General features: G+C 42.3%; 1 protein-coding gene across 1 annotated transcript in view; it reads right to left on the reverse strand.

Annotated features, from left to right (window-relative positions):
- Positions 1-12,815, reverse strand: part of TNN (tenascin N) — a 65,364-nt gene extending 52,549 nt beyond the window's left edge. Inside the window, exons 1-2 of the mRNA XM_029618796.1 lie at positions 12,698-12,815; positions 985-1,450 (exon numbers count right to left, since the gene is read on the reverse strand). Coding sequence (XP_029474656.1) covers positions 985-1,390 — 406 coding nt within the window. The 5' untranslated portion in view covers positions 1,391-1,450; positions 12,698-12,815. The remainder of the gene's footprint in view (positions 1-984; positions 1,451-12,697) is intronic.
- Positions 12,816-16,080: the final 3,265 nt, after the last annotated feature.

Here is a 16,080-nt window from a genome sequence, read left to right on the forward strand (position 1 = left end):
GGGCAACCAAAATGGCTGCAGTGGGATATGTTTGGCCTGTTCATTCTCTCTCAATGCATTCTAGGGTTTCTAGTCTTACATTTCTTTATAGAAAAACTAAGGGGCCGATGTGCTAAAGCGCGCCAAATTTCGTAAAGTCCATTTTGTGCATAAAAATAGCAACTTGCAGTTGGGAATAAATGCACAATTTTCCCTTTTTACACATGCAACGGACTGTGTGAAATATTTGGCTTTGCATGTAGTAAACTGACCCGCGTAAGTTTATACTTGCAAAATTAAAATTAATAAGCTGCTGTAAGGCAAAATCAGGCAAAGCAGCTCATTAACTATGCTCACAGTGTGAAAATACATTGTTTGCGTGTAAGTTCCGGTGGAAAACGTATGTCAGTAAAATTGGGGCTTGTGTGCGAACATCGGCACATTTTAATACATTGGCCTCCATGACGGCAAATACAAAGGCAGGGAGCTGCTAAAACTGCAAGTGTGAGGAAATCTAACCGGCGTGACAAAAAGCTGCAGTTGGCCAAATGCTAACCACATTTCCAATGAGACATAAAGTTGGATAGTTTCTTACATTAGCTAATACTTGTTGAGGAGTGCAGGGTAAGAACACAGCCAATTACCTTGAAAGTATTTTAGGATTCCTGCTAATCTTTAGTGCATGGGTTCTTTACATTCTACTGTTCTGTGTTATATACTACGAGGTCCATATTCAAAGGGGTTTCTACAGGTAACTTTTGAATGATCTAGATAAACCTTGAGGTTTAAATTTCTGATCCCTTTAACTGGATAAAGTCGAAGGTTATTCCAGGGGCACTCCATGATGGAGTTGTTAGCCAGATCACCTCTCCAGTCAGCTTCCGTATGCAGAATTAGCTGGATAAGTCATATGACTATATCTGGACATGCTTGAGAGCTGGGAACATGTACCCACTAACTTTTACCGTAACCGGCTATCTTGTCCCCTCTCCCCCGTGCTGTTACCTCCTGCCATGCAGCACGTCTGTGAACTGCAAGTCTCCTTTATTTCCTTCAGATCTTCCTCAAGTTTTCTCAGCCTTGCCAGCAAGTCCCTGAAGTTTGCAGAGCCTTCACAGTCTGTCTTGGGAGTCTGGACCCGAATGTTGTGCTTGAATATGATATTCTGCTCCTCCCCTTCATCCTGTTCTCCGGTGGCCAGGAGCACAGTGCCATCATCGCTCAGTGGCGAAGCGTCTGCGTCCACCTGAACCTTTGATGTCTTGGGAAGGTCGATCTTGTAGACATGGCTGAAGGTGACTCCCTTTTCATGGGTGCAGTTATTAGTGCCTTGCAGCTGAGTGCCTGCTTGCTGGACAGTACAATAAAACAGGATCCCAAGAGAGAAGGCAAGTGTGCGCCGAAGGATCATCCCGATATTCCTCAAACGGGCAGCGGCCGTGTGACAAATTGTCCCAGAAAGCCAGACGTCCTTTGAAAAGAGAAATGAAAGATAAAATAATCATACTAAAATTAAGACATTTTCTAATTACCTATAAGGAAATAAAATGAATTGGGTTTTCATTTTGCATGCTCCCACCGCCTCCATTGTATGCAAATCTACCTCATGCACATTCATCGTGGAGATCCTGAAAACCTGACAGGCTGGATGTGTCTCAAGGACTGGGTTGAGAAGCACTGATCTAGATGTTTCCCCTTTTTATAGTAATAAGAAGCAACCAGCACAGCAGCCCACATGGGGGAACTGTACACCAACTCAAGATACTTCTCTTCTTAGTAAAGATCCAGTAGGGTCTCTACACTTGTCAACTTGCACAGTTTGTGACTGTAAAGCATGGCTGGTAATCGATGGCAATTCAACATTTCACCAACTACAGTCTTAGCAGAGGTAGAAATGTTTCTGAAATTGTCTGTTAACTCAGCGGCTTTTATTTAGCAAAATTCAGGATAAGCCAGCTAGTGTCATTTAGATGTTCAAATTTAGCACAATTGCACACAAACACACATGGTTATCTGTCTTGCATGTTGCAAGGAAGTATTTTACTCTGGCTTTGTGTAACCAACAAGTCCAGGCATTAACCTTGGTCCCAAATCTGTGATCTTTAGCCCAAAAGCAACAGCTGCAACGAATAAACAATAATCCTGTGCCGTTAAGAATTGGTGATATCATCGGCACAGGGGGATGAAATGCCAGCGTGGGATGCTGGACCTGAACTGTCCTGTGCTGGTTTTACCTGCCATTGTACTGGAATACCAGGGCACAGTGCCATTCTTGCCTCCCACCACCATCACAGGAGAGTTCCCAGCTGCTATCCCATGGGCTCCGATGACAGTTCCTGAGCTTTTCTCCCCTCTCTGACATCATCAGCATGGGGAGGGGGGGGGGTGAAGAGCTGGCATGGGATGCCAGAGACACTGCATGCCTCATCGTGCACAGGAAGCAGCGCCACAAAAGAGCTCCTTGTGCGCTCCTTCACGCGCGCCAAGCGCTGCCAGCTGTCTGTCATCAGCCCATTTCTCACTCAGCTCCTTATCTATGCCTTTGACAGGGATTCCTGTCGTTACCAGGAAAGGAAGGTATGGGGATTTAATTAAGTCACACCGAGGTACGCCTGTACGGTGGCCTTCTGTATTATTTCCCATTTATTGTTCTGACCCTTTACATTTTTTTAAATGCAAATTTTAAAATCCTATTGATTAACGCTCAATCTGTAAAGTGTAAGGGTCTCTGTCCTAAATGACCTGATCTAATTTGAGCAGCCTGATTTTCTATGTGATGAAGTCCTAGCTTACTGACACAGATGCAGTCGTGGTTATCAAGTATGCTAACTTTTGTGGGGCAATAACCATAGTTTTGCTTTGAGTATTTCTTCAAATCCCGTCAGAAAAACTACCTGGGTTTTTCCTAGATTGTGCTTATAATTATTATTATTTATTTAACTGGAATGATGGCCCATTCCTTTGATTATTTACCCCTCAATGTGTGTACTTTGCACCTGCTCCTTGTTTCCCTGCTTGTCGTTTCTCTTTGAAAACTGGTGCTGCATAGGTGGCACGGTGCTACAGTACTTTACACTCACCCTCTAAAAAATTGCCCTCTAAAAAAAAATAACTTTTTGCCACCCACATTTTGCACAAATAACACTTAACAGTTCCTTTTTCTGTTAACACATACAATTTTTACAAGATCCATCTTCGCAGTAATAGTAGCTGAGTCCAAGATGTCATCATTGTGAAGAAGAAAAAAAGAGAAATTGCAAATTAAGGAACTTCCAGGAGGTAATTTTCAAAGACATCCATGGGGATTGTGTGTAAAACTCAGCGGAGACGCGTGCAAGCAGTCTCTGTGTGTAGTAAGGAAACTGTCAGATGGGCAGGAGTACACGCATGCTGTCACAGCTGTGCGGAAAAGTACGCACTGAGAGAGAGGGCACTCCAAGGCGTGATTTGGAAGTATTTTACAAACGGAGGATGCGCATACATCATCAGACATGCGCGCATGCTTTTATGGCTGCTAATCAAGTCATGCATATTAAACCTGACCTCTTTTCTATGCAGTTTTTGGGCGAGGGGTCTGAAGCAAGTGGTGGAAAGTGTGAGTGAACTGGTGGAGGGTTTAGGTGAAGAGGTGAAGGCCTGGGTCAACTGGTGGAGGTCTCGGCAAAATGGTGCTTGAAAGTACGCACACAAGGAAGAATTTTCATGAGAAAGATTTGCATATGGTAATACAGAAACATGAGAGCAGATAAAGACCATCAGCCAATATCAGCCTACTTTAGAAAATACCTGCTTCCTTACATTCCGGTTTCTTAGTTCTGTTTCTTATTTTTCTCTGATTTTTATTTGCTTTTCCCCCCCTTTCTTTTTGTGAACTAAAAATAAGTGAAATCGTGTGATTATTCTTTATAATTGTTAACTGATTTTCTTTTCCTGATTCTTGCCTTTTACTGTTACAAACTGTACATTTACATTTATTGAGAATTTATGAATCGCCTAACACTGAAAGGCCTAGGCGATATACAAGATAACATTCATAAAATATAATAACAAACAAATAATAAATATAGTAAAATAATAAAATGAACTAAAAACAAACATAAAAACATCAAAACATACCTTAAAATAATGAGACAAATTATCCATCAAGGTAAATAGAAAAAAGAATAAATAACTCGGCTAAAATAGATGGGAATAACTGTATTATGCTTTGCGTATTAAAGATCTTAATAAAGAATTAAAGTAAAATAAACCTGCTTCTGCATATAAACTGAGAGTTATGTGCATGTATCACAATTATTTAATGAGTAAAATATATGCATGTATTTTTATAAAATAGGTGTAAAGCCTATGCAAATCCCTGCATTGTGATACATGGTATTTTGTAACCTGTGGGGCTCTTGCTGCACAGTTCATAAAACACAGGTGTAACTTTAGGCGCACCTCTTATGCATGTATGTGCTTAGTTGGGCTTCGCAATTGAAAAATTACCCAACAGCCTTGGTCTTGTGTAGCTGCGTTCATCTTTATGTAGCAAGCTCCTCTTGTGCAGAGGACTCTGAAATGTTTTACAGTATATGCTTAATGTAATCTTTTTTCTCTGCAGTGTAAGATCACAGAGATAACATGCTTTAGTTCCAAGTGGTCTCTGATTCATAGCAGCCAACATTTCAAAACGATTGGGGAGGGAGGTGCTACACTCAATAAAAACTTACCCCTCTCTAGATACAATGAAGGAGATTGTTCAATACTGGGGGTGCTCAAACACCCACTGCAGCCGCAGCGTTGGCACCCAGGCTCTGATTGACCAGTCAGGAATGTAACGGAAAATCATTTTGCTGCTTTTTGAATAACCAGTTTCTTTCTTTTTTTTTTTAACCAAATTGCCCTCTGAGGCTTTTCAGAACTGGATTTCTGTCGACGTCTGCTTGACAGAATCCCATGGAGGCACTGGCTGACCGTAAGCTAGAAAGTAACTGCTGCACGTTCTCCTCTTCCAGCATTTGCTTCCCTTCACAGTCCGAGAGAGGAATGGGATCCAAGAGCCCATGGATTTCCTTCTTTCCTGTCTTGCCAGTGGATGACGTTGCCTATTCAAATGTGGCCTCTCAAATCACCATAGATTGGTCTGGAATGCTCCTGGGCAGGAAAAATATGAAAGATGCCAAAGCCAGATCAGAGCTGAAAAATCCCTGAACTTAGCACTTCTGTCAAGTTTAATGACAGACTTAAGCAAAACTCTGGCTTCTGGATTCCACCCCATAACCTTTCTCCCCATCCTGCTGAGTGATGTCACTGAGAGAGCATCTCCCTCTTATACCTATTTTTGTGCATTTTCTTAAAATACATGCTATTTAGAAAAATATCTTTCTTCTCCATACTGCAACTATTTATTATGGTATTATAAGTGGCATTTTTGGTTATATAATGTTATATTCCTCAAGTCCAACTGGACAAGAAAACTCATGGCCTTGAAATCTGAGACTTGAAGGCCCATTTTAACTAAATTTTATGTATTAGCCCGATAAAAAGTATCACAAGCTGCACAGAACTCCGTTTTCTCTAGTTTTATTTATTTATTTATTTATTTGAGTTTTTTCTATACCGGCATTCGCGAAGGGAATCGCATCATGCCGGTTTACAAATAACAAGGAGTGAACAACAATAAAGTGATAAAAAACATTAACAAGTGCTAAAAGAAGGGAAAAATTGCAGTTACAATAAAACAGGGACATATTACAACTTGGAACAGAAGAAAAGGAGATAGTAATTTAACAGTGGAGAATAACTGGGAAAGCCTGCCAGTTTAAAAGGGATTGTACAATTGATGGGATTGTCAAAACTGTTGATTATCCTGAAGGGTGTTCTGAGTTAATTATATTGATTTTGGGTTTGATTGTTGTCTGGAAAGGCTTTCATAAATAACCAGGTCTTTAGTCTTTTTCTAAAAGTTGGAAGGCAGGGTTCCTGTCTCAGGTCTGTTTACAGTTGATCCAAAACTAAAGAGATCATTTGGTACACAGCAAATTGACGGGGTGGGGAGGGGGGAAGCATGGTAGCGGCTCTCCGTCAGGTTTACCAACGGGTTTCTTTAAATGCAAACAATGCTGTCTGTGATTAGATGAGGCCTGGTAACCGCACTGGCGAATCACTTTACACAGTAGCAAAGTAGATGATGATAGAGAGAGAGAGCTCAATTGGCCCAGTGTTGCTTTCATCAACAATGTTCTAACTAAAGATGTGTCCCAAATGTGCTCCCCTACTGTCTGGGGATTCCATGTGGAGTCTCCCCCAAGCAGAACAATGACGTTTTTGTGGGCCTGCCTCAGCACGTAATTGTTCTCTTCGAGCGTGGTGCATCTCTTGAAGTGGATGTGCCCCTGACACTGTACTGCATTGTTCTGCATCTGGATCTTCCTTCTCCTGAGTCTCCTCCTCCTTCACTAAATTGTCTACCTCCTCGACAATTTTGTCTCTGCCTCCTTTATGTCTTTCTCCCTATCCCTCTCGCCTCCTGTTGTGCTATCCTGTGGTCCTCCACTTAGTGCCTAATGGGCCTGACCTGCTCTATGTAGATTCCCTTCTCTACCCCTCTATCCTGACTGCTCTGCCTTTGTCTCTGCTACCTCCTCCCTCTCCATCTCTATCCTTCCTGTAGCTTTCACTCTCCTCCTGACGCTGCTATGCATCTTTCACCTCTCGTACAGCTTTCGTGTCCCCACACTGGCACTTTCCACGCTCCATTCTCACCAACCACATCCTCTCACTCCACTCTTTCAAGACCCTTGGTAAAGAGAAACATGCTTTCAGCTACTACTCTCTCACTTCTCATCTACAATAATGATCAAAGAAAGAAGTACAAGATACATGTCATGCAGATGTCTCTTTTTTCCTCTCCTCAACCTCTCTTCTCTCCTTTTACTTCTTCTCCTGGGATCCATTCGCTCACTCACATTTCTCCTCAGCACTAACAATTTCTTCATTACATTTATGCATATAAATGTACAGTGTGTTAATGATTTGCAGATGATTGCTCTGCCCCTTCTTTGCAAGACGGTAATTAATGTGCAGCTCCCTTCAAGGCTGCCTAAGCTGAAAGAATCTTGCTGCTTTCTCTTTTTTCACTTCTGTGCATGCAGGTCTAGGGGAGTGGGGACATGCTTGTAATTGTTTTGAAAGCCAGCTATCTGGTGCTTAAAGATGCAACAGAATGTCAATTCTACCCCTGTGAGTGGTTTGCCCTTTAATGGAATAGCCATTGTGGCCTCAACAGGTCATCCTGCCAGCAGTGTGAGTCGGAAGTCTCCAGCCAGACCCTACCCCTATGTGCGAAGTCAATGTACCATAAGTGTGTTAGTGTAGTGCACCATTCCCCTTCGTGAGGAGTTTCAGATCTATCAAAACTCCTGTGCCTAAATAACCCAGGGATAGATGCAAATCAGCCTTAACTCAGGACTGAAGGAGCTGGTGCTCTCCTCGCAGAGGGCATTGGAGGTGCCTCATCCCTCCATAGTGAAGAAGTGGAGGCAATAAGGAGAGGATTCTAAGTACTGGAGTCCTGTGACTGAGAAGGAGGAGGGTTTGAGGTGAGGAGTGCCTGCAAATCCTGAAGCTGATGAAGTGTGTTCTGGAAACTGGAGGCGAGGGTACTAGGAGGTACCAGAGGAAGGACAGCCTACCTGGGAAAGTCTACCAGAGCGAAATTGGGAGTCCTGAGGAGAAGAGGATTTCCCTGGAGACTAAGTGGCCCGGTATACTGAGAGGTGCCAGAGGAAGGGCAGCCTGCCTGCCTGGAAAGGTTCCCTGGAGTCGCAGGTTGATTCTACCATAATCAGTCTGAGACTCAAAGGAGAGAGAGAGAGAGAGCAGGACCTTGGAGAAAAGATTACAGCTTCCAGGTACTGGGAGGGCCCAGGTTAGAAGGGGTACCCATCCCAAAGAGCTGAATTGTTTTGGGGAAAAGATGTGAAGGAGAAAGAGACTGTGCTTATTTTTTATAACTTTTTTCAGGATTAATTTGCTGCTGTGGTGCACTGCCCTAAGTGTATCTTTTTTTGGAATTTGTGTTTTCCCTGCCATGAATCAGTAAAGAGTTTTATTTTGAACAGAGTTGGTGTGCACGTAGTCTTTGCAGATGGCTTGTCTGGTGAACAGGAAGAACCCCTGTGAATACAAAACTTTTAAAAGCCTTGAAAAGAATTAAATTTTCTCCCCTGTGTGGGAACTCCAGGAGGGCATGGGGCCTTGCATGGTCCATGGCCCTCTCCATATGCCCTTGTGCCCAAGAACTGTCTGGGATGGGGGGGTGGGGTTTGCAAAGAGTTAAGCTAAAAAATACTATGGCAAATCTCCATTATAGAGGCAATGGTAAGAATTAGATAGCTAGTGAGAATGAAGTACATTTATTGGAGACTATTTCTAAACCAAGAGAATTCTTTGTGCTTAAAAATCCTAAAGGAGACTATAACTGCAACATTGTATCAGCCACACTGGAAGCTGCTATGAGTGGTAGGAGCATACTACAATGCTAGTGGCTGAAAAAGGTTTCTCAAGGTGCCGGGTGAGTGGAAATGGTAGGGTTTGGGGGGGAGGCAGGAGGAGAAAGATGGGGGCATTCCCATCTTACTTGACCAACTGGGGAGCAGGAGGGAAGCCAGCGAGTAGACCCATGCCATATTAATTTAAAGTTTACTTGAAGGGGTTTGGGAGGGTGAGGGGAGCATTGGCCAGCAGGGCCCATTTTTTAGACATTGGATGGGGCCATATTTTTATTTTCAAACACTATTGCCACTTAACCAGCTATAAAGCCTAAAGTTATTTGGGAACACATTCCCAAATAACTTCAGACTTGCTCCTGGGGCCATCTACAGGTAGCTGAAAAACGTATTTGGCTAACCCCTAATACTGGGGATCATTTACTAAAGATTTTCTTCCATTCTGTGTCTATGGGAAAAATGCTTAGAAAATGACCCCCATTGTTAGCTGGATAAGTGCTGGCGATATCAATATTTGAATATTGGCCTCTTTGTATTTCTAAATTTGTATGTCTAGTGTTTTATATTAACATTTTATAGAATTCATAGAGATGTGTATGTATAAATGAATCGATGAGTATTATAGTGAGATTGGTATTGGTATTCATGAAAGCTGATAGACAAGTACCTAGGACAGTGAGTACAATATATGCCTGGGAACATCTTTTTGGGGGATATTTATTGTACATCACTGCACTGTGGAAAGAGATACTGGATTACTATTAGGTATAGAGGCTGGATATGTCCTTGAGGGCCTGATTCACTAAGACTTTTTTCCATTCTGCATCAATCTGGCCCATAGAGTCTCCAGTAGATGAGATGTTGCTTTGATAATATGGGTTGAATCCATGTACAAAAGTGTTTTGCATGCCACTGTAAATATGGGAAGTGTGAGTAAGTGAGAGTGACAAGGAGAAATGGAGTAACATGAAGTACAGGAGAAGTTAGCTTAGGTTTGAATAAGAGAGATCATGTGCATGTTCTATAGGATAATGTAGCCGTTACGAAAGGCCAAAACACTTTTCAAAAGGCTAAAATCCCAGCTGAAGAAAGTGGCAATGGTCCTTTAAAAGCAGCTTTTGAATGAGAAATTTTTAATAGTGGAAAAAAGTAGGAAAAGGGGTTGGTTTTTTTTACATTTTCTGACTTTTTGGTTAGAGTAAATGATGAGCTTGTGACAAAAGAAACCTTCCCATAGTTCCCCAAAAGAGAAAGATGTTCTTAGAGCGTCAAACTTGCTTCCATAGGAATGAATGGGACATGCATGGCTTCAGCAGCTCTCTGACTCAGAGTCGCTCTTGTCTTAAGTAGGAGCAAATATGTTTGGATCTGAGGGGAATGAAAGGCTCATGTGATGACTCAGATTTTGTTGTCTGATGTGTGGGTAGAACGGAAGGCACTAATGGAGTTTCTACGATGGTGACTTCTCCTGCACACTTTGAATACCTTTGTGTGATTCCAAATCTGTTTTTATAAGCCAATATCTGCTTTTACAGTTGCTACTTAGAATTTTTTCCTCTATTGCCCTGCCAAAGGCCAAATATAATTTAGGTGAATCAAGCCCAAAATAAGTACATTAAAAACAATCCCACTCAGTGAGCTACTGAAAATAAAATACATGTCTGAAATGATTTTTATGGGGTGGCAAGGTGACAACGTGGCAATACTGCACAGTGCTCTGCAGAAAACCTGGGGTTCAATTCCTGGGTCAGCGCCATGGGTTCGTTCCCCCAGGCTGGCCAGGGCCGTGGATACTGCAGAAGCAGCCCAGTCATCGTGCCACAGTGACCCCTAATGGCTACATTTCCAGTCCATGATCGCATGGCCCCTGACCAAAGACTATCACTTGGATGACTGGGTTAAGCGAGTTGGGAGGGTGTATAAAATAAGGGAGGGGCGAGAACTGCCAGCGGCAAATGAAGGCTCAAGGGTGTCAGATCCTAGGCCCAGCTCTGATTGAGCTGCAAATCCAAAGAAGCAGGAGGAAACTGCTAGACCCATAAAAAGTACAAACATGATTTACAGCACAAATACAGCAACTGTTATCTGTATACTGAAGACTATTAAAGGAAAGGGTACTTTTGTAATCAAAATATAAAAGTGCCCTTGTTAGGGAGATCTGTATATGATTCAATAATCCTTTTCCAGAGGTACTGTATATCTGCAATGTTTCTATAATCATAACGACTTCTAAAACATCTAGCACGGAAATCAGCTTTTAAGCTATTTAACATAGAAGCTCTAGAAAATTCATCTCTTTCCTTTCACAGGAGCTGACAGATGTGCCTAAATGCAATATTTCCACGACACTTTTGTCTGGAACTAAGGGCATACATTCATTTTCTAAGCATGGGGGTAGCGGGATCCACCACAAAGAGTACTTGCCCTTCAGTTTTCATGCTAGGCCTTGGTCTTATTTATCTTATTTATTTATTATTTCAGGGTAATTAGCCACTATGTCAGAAAGATGATCATAGTGAATTAAATGACAAAGAGAATTACCGCAATTGAGTACAGCAAATTCCAATAATTTGCAAACATAGAGGCATAAAAGCCTTTAGCGTGAGATATCTGATGTCAGCAGTGGACAGCCGCCTTGCAGTGTAGCCTGCAGCTACAGGGGGACACAGGAGACAGCTTCTGTGGTACAGAAGGTAACAATTCCTGGAAAAGAAGAATTGCTAGGACCTATTGATTGTGCTCACATAATGACCCTCCCTCTTAATGCACGTGGTCCCCTAGCAATGTGAAGTGCTTTAACTAAAGCCATCTTATCAAGTTGTATTTGGTAACATATCTACTGTGAATGCACCCAGTGGAGTTTTACAAACATATTTGAGGTTTGGAAGTACTGTCGGGCAGGTGGATCATTTGCAGTGTTGTTATACCACCTATTCTGTCTGCATCTGTTCTTCATAATCAACTGGATTATGAAACCAGAAGCAATGACGGATTAGATCCTGAGGCAGTTTACTGCACGTATATATCTTGTCTAAGCTCAACATGCCAAGGGTCTGCATCTTGAAGTTGACCAACCGCAAGTCAGAGAACAGCAGCATTGACACTCCCCTATAAATCAAAATCTTTTAAGTCCCTGGTGAGTTCAGCTGGCACATTAAACTTACAATTTCAAAAAAAACAACAAACCACTTTAGAGGATGCAGTCATTTTTTGCTTAACCTCAGCTACCAAGAGTGCTTAAATGTGAGGATGAATTACAGGGAAATTAATGCTCTCTTCTAATTTGGAATCAGTAAGGATCCAGATTGCATGACTAGTATCCCAAACGTTCCAAATATGTTCAAATAACTCACAAATTATAGTACAGCTCATCTAAAATTCACTAGCTCCTTCAAAAGAGAGCTGTCTGGCTAACCTCGGAAGTTGGCAAACCTTCGGGGTTGAAATTTCCCCCATTCACTCCTCTCCAGTCCCCTCCATAGCAGCAGGTAAATGTTTGCGCCTCTGCAGCTCATTACATGCACAAAATTTACCGGCTTAAAAAGGAGATGGAGCTGGAGGCGGCCCGCAGGATGCAGTCAAAGGTTACACTCTCAGCATTGATAATCATTGCTGGCTGGATAGAATTATGCATGCAAGCCGGAGTGGCATAATAACTGTCCTAAAGTTAGCCAGATAAAGTCATACAGATAACCTTATCTGGAAATATTCAGCTGCAGCATTATGCGCATAATTCGCACTGAATATTCAGATAAAGTTCCATGCCTTATTTTATCCAGCTGACTTTCTCGTTTGCTGGCTTTACTGAATATTGACCTCTAAGCTCACTTTAGTTTTACTGTGCCTCAGAGCATTCCCCTACTTTTTTCTTTACAGTTTATGCTTATAATCTCATATTATAATATTTAAATTATGCAACACTAAACATACTTGGTGCTCCAATTCTGTTCCATTAATAGATTTCTGCTGCTAAACATTCAAAATATTGGTTGCACTAATATTTTGCCTTCTCTATTGTTTAACGCACTGCAAAATACAACAAAGAGAGAGAGAGAAATATTATGGAGAAAAGAGTCTTAAGTACCTGAAAGCTGCATTCTAGAAACAAAGACAAAAAAAAAAATCGCAGCTTTTTATGGATTTTATCCTGTTACTTAGTCAAATAGATTGGTTTGCTGATTCTTTCTCAGCATATTTAAAGTGCAAAGGAAAATCCCTTTTCTTACCTGCAAGGTATGACCTCTCCTTCCTGCTCAGCTGAGCAACAAGCTGTTGCCGCCTGGCCACAGGCACCGAGGGAGCGAGTGGGCATGGATTGCTCTGCCCTCAGCTTTGTCCATTCCCTGCCCATCAGGGAGCTTAAATCTCCTCTGAATCAGGCAGCAAGAGCCAATGGGGATCTCTGGGTGTGCCCTCTTTGCTCTCTAAAAGGAATGAAAATAATTTGAAAGATAGTAAGAAATTCCTGTCTTTCCTATCTGGAAAAATTCTCAATTTCCCTCCCCTTTCGTCTATGGCTAAAAATATCAGACCCAGCTTTGGTTTCAGAAATATTTGGAGGAAAGCTGGTAAAAACATTATGGGGCAAATTTTCAAGAGATTTATGGGACGTTCTGCATGTAAGTAGTGCATGCATGCGTAAGTAGTATTTTGCAAAAGCCCAAAGTACGCGTGTGTTAGCAGTGTCGCGTGTAAAAAGGGAAAAAAGGGGAGTTTTAGGGGAATTCTGAGGCAGGGCGCCAAAGTTATTTTTTTTTTATTTTATTTTATTTATTTATATTCCGCTTTTTGCCCTTTTTTCAGCACTTCAAAGTGGATTACATTCAGGTACTGTAGGTATTTCCCTATATGCACAAGTTGCTATTTTGTCCGTACAATTTGTCCATACAATTTCACGCCTGCCAATTAACGCACTCAATTTAAATCGCATGTGTCCTTTGTCTGCAGTTTTTAGGTGAGAGGTCTGGGTGAACTGATGGAGGCTCAGGGTGAAGTGCTGGAGGGACTGGGTGAAATGGAGAAGGTCTGGGTGAACTGGTGGAGGTATCTGTGAACTGATGATTCCAAGTATGCATGCAAGTATTTTCATAAGCAGAGTATGCACTTTCTTTCTAAAATGCCTGCCTGCACGTATAACTGAATGTTAGTACGCACGTGTTACAAGTATTACACACGCAAACTATGGGGCTGATGCAATACAGTGCGCTCAGCTGAGCACACTGTATAACCCACAGTTGGACGTGGGTTGTAGAGGCGCTAATTAATCCCCTTATGCAACCAGCGGACCGCCGATGCCGATCGGGTTCTTGTTAGCAAGGAGGTGCTAGGGGCGCGCAAGTGACCCTAGCACCTCCTTGCTAACGCGACCCCCGAATTTAAATATTGCATGGCGCCCCAAGAAAGCGGGCGCTGACTGTTCAGTGCCCGCTTTCTGCGCATATTTATTGCATCAGCCACTATGTGAGCACACTTTTATGAAATAGGTAGGGAAAGTATGCATTTCCCTGCATTATAAACATGTGTTGCTTACGGAAACAAACACATATTTTTAGAGCAGAGATACACGGTATTTTATAAATTGCAGCTCCTCCTTGCAGAGTTTATAAAATGCTGCACTAACTTTACACACACCAACTTACACACATATGTGCTGACTTACACAAACTGTTAGAAATTGGGTTATCCAAATATGTGTGTGTGTATATGTATCTATATATGTTCATCTGTGCACATATACATATATGTATACACCTGCATCCACATACATTTTATACATGTCCACATAGGGAAGGCAATTTTATAACTGGGATAAAGTCAGCATGTACCTTTTATGCACAGACTTTACCCTAGATTTTCAAAGCAAATTCTCAGGTGAGTGAGTGCCCTGGTACACACGCAAACTCACCTGCATAAAGTTATGCCTACATGTTTGAGTGCATAACTTATGCAGGCAAATTCACATGTCTACTTTCTAAAATCAAAAAGCATGCATATACTTTCCAACTCTGTCCCAACTCCGCCCCCTGAAACTCCTATCCATGCTATGCGTATAAGTATGAGAGGAATCGGGTTCCATGCGTATTTTTTATGTGCATTGAGCCCTGTGCTATTTTATAGCAACCATTTACATATATACAACCTTGTTTTATGCACGTAAATGCCTTTGAAAACTCAGACCCGTACAGGACATTTGGACTGTAATCACTGCAAATGATGTAACCTTATTTGTTTAAGAATAAAGATCAGGAGTCAATGAGTTTTAGATGCTTTTTAGAGAGATTGCACTAATAATTTAGAATGGAGATTCTTCGCTTCCCTCCCTCCCCCACCAAACGCAATCTGTTTTATGGCATGTTTCTCTGTCTCTCGTACTATGATTTCACAAAATTTCCCTCAGCGCAGCATTTGAAAGTCATCCACGCTCAGAGAGCCAAAAGATTTTGCAATAGGAAATAACTTTGGAAATTGCTTTCTCCCGTCTGATCTGTAGTCCCTTTTGAGCGGGTATAAAACAAATCCTGAATGTAATAATCAGAAACATGCAGAGCTGTGGGGATTTTCTGTCAGGCCACTGACCTGCAATCATTTCAACTCGCTTCCTTTTCCCCACTGGGAAAATGTGGAAGGCGGAGGTCACCACTGGTGATCGGCATCTTTTGGGGGTTTTTTTTTTAAAGAAAACTACCACTGATATACAGAGTCCATTTTTAAAGCTACAGTGACATAATAGGATTCAGGGAAAGTCTTGCACTATAGAATCCAAGATTAATTAGGTAATGTAAAATCGTACTTTGAATACTCTGGCTGTTCACAGAACTACCAAGTATCCCAATTCCAAGAGGGAAATTTTAGGCCAGTCCTGGATTGCTGACAATCCTATCCTCATGCATTATGAGGGCAGCAGAGAGTGGAATAGCCATGGGTGGGGTGGGCTGTGGCCCACCTACTTTGAGCTCAGGCCCACCCAATCAGAGCTGCCTAACACCAGAAGCCTGCAGAAAAGCATTAGGATGGGTTCACACACAGTGACACCCCCTCCTTTCATGCATTAACCGTGGTGGTGAAATGATGATGTGCCTGCGGGGTTCCCATCCCTCACAAGCAAAAGAACCATGGTGGTGCAATGATGATGTACCTACAGGGTTCCTATCCCCTCCAGGCAAAAGAGCAGAACCACAATGGTGAGATGATGAGGCACCTGAGGGGTTCTCATCCCCCAACGGACATGAGAGCAGAACACAGTAAGGGTACTAATGAATGTGCCCATGGGGATCCTACCCCTTGAAGGTTGAAGAAGACCATAGCGATGCTGAAGAACATGCCCAACAGGCCACAGGAAGATGAGGGAGGCAGGCAGTGAAAGGGAAGGGAGGGGAAACTTCTTACTCCCCTGCCTCCTCTCCCTTTCTTTTCTCATCCCATCTACCTTACTCATTTAGTTCCCCTTTTTTTCTCTCCCCTCCCCTTCCTTCTTATTGGGAATGGAAGGGGGTGTGAGTGAGAGGGGAGGGATGGAAATGGAAAGAAGGAATGAGTGAAAGGGAAGGGAGGAAGGAGATAGGGAAGAGAGGAGTGAGTGAGCAGAAAGGAGGAGAAGGAAAGGAAAAGG

This window comes from Rhinatrema bivittatum, chromosome 10 (genome assembly GCF_901001135.1).
Source record: "Rhinatrema bivittatum chromosome 10, aRhiBiv1.1, whole genome shotgun sequence".
Classification (NCBI taxonomy): domain Eukaryota; kingdom Metazoa; phylum Chordata; class Amphibia; order Gymnophiona; family Rhinatrematidae; genus Rhinatrema; species Rhinatrema bivittatum.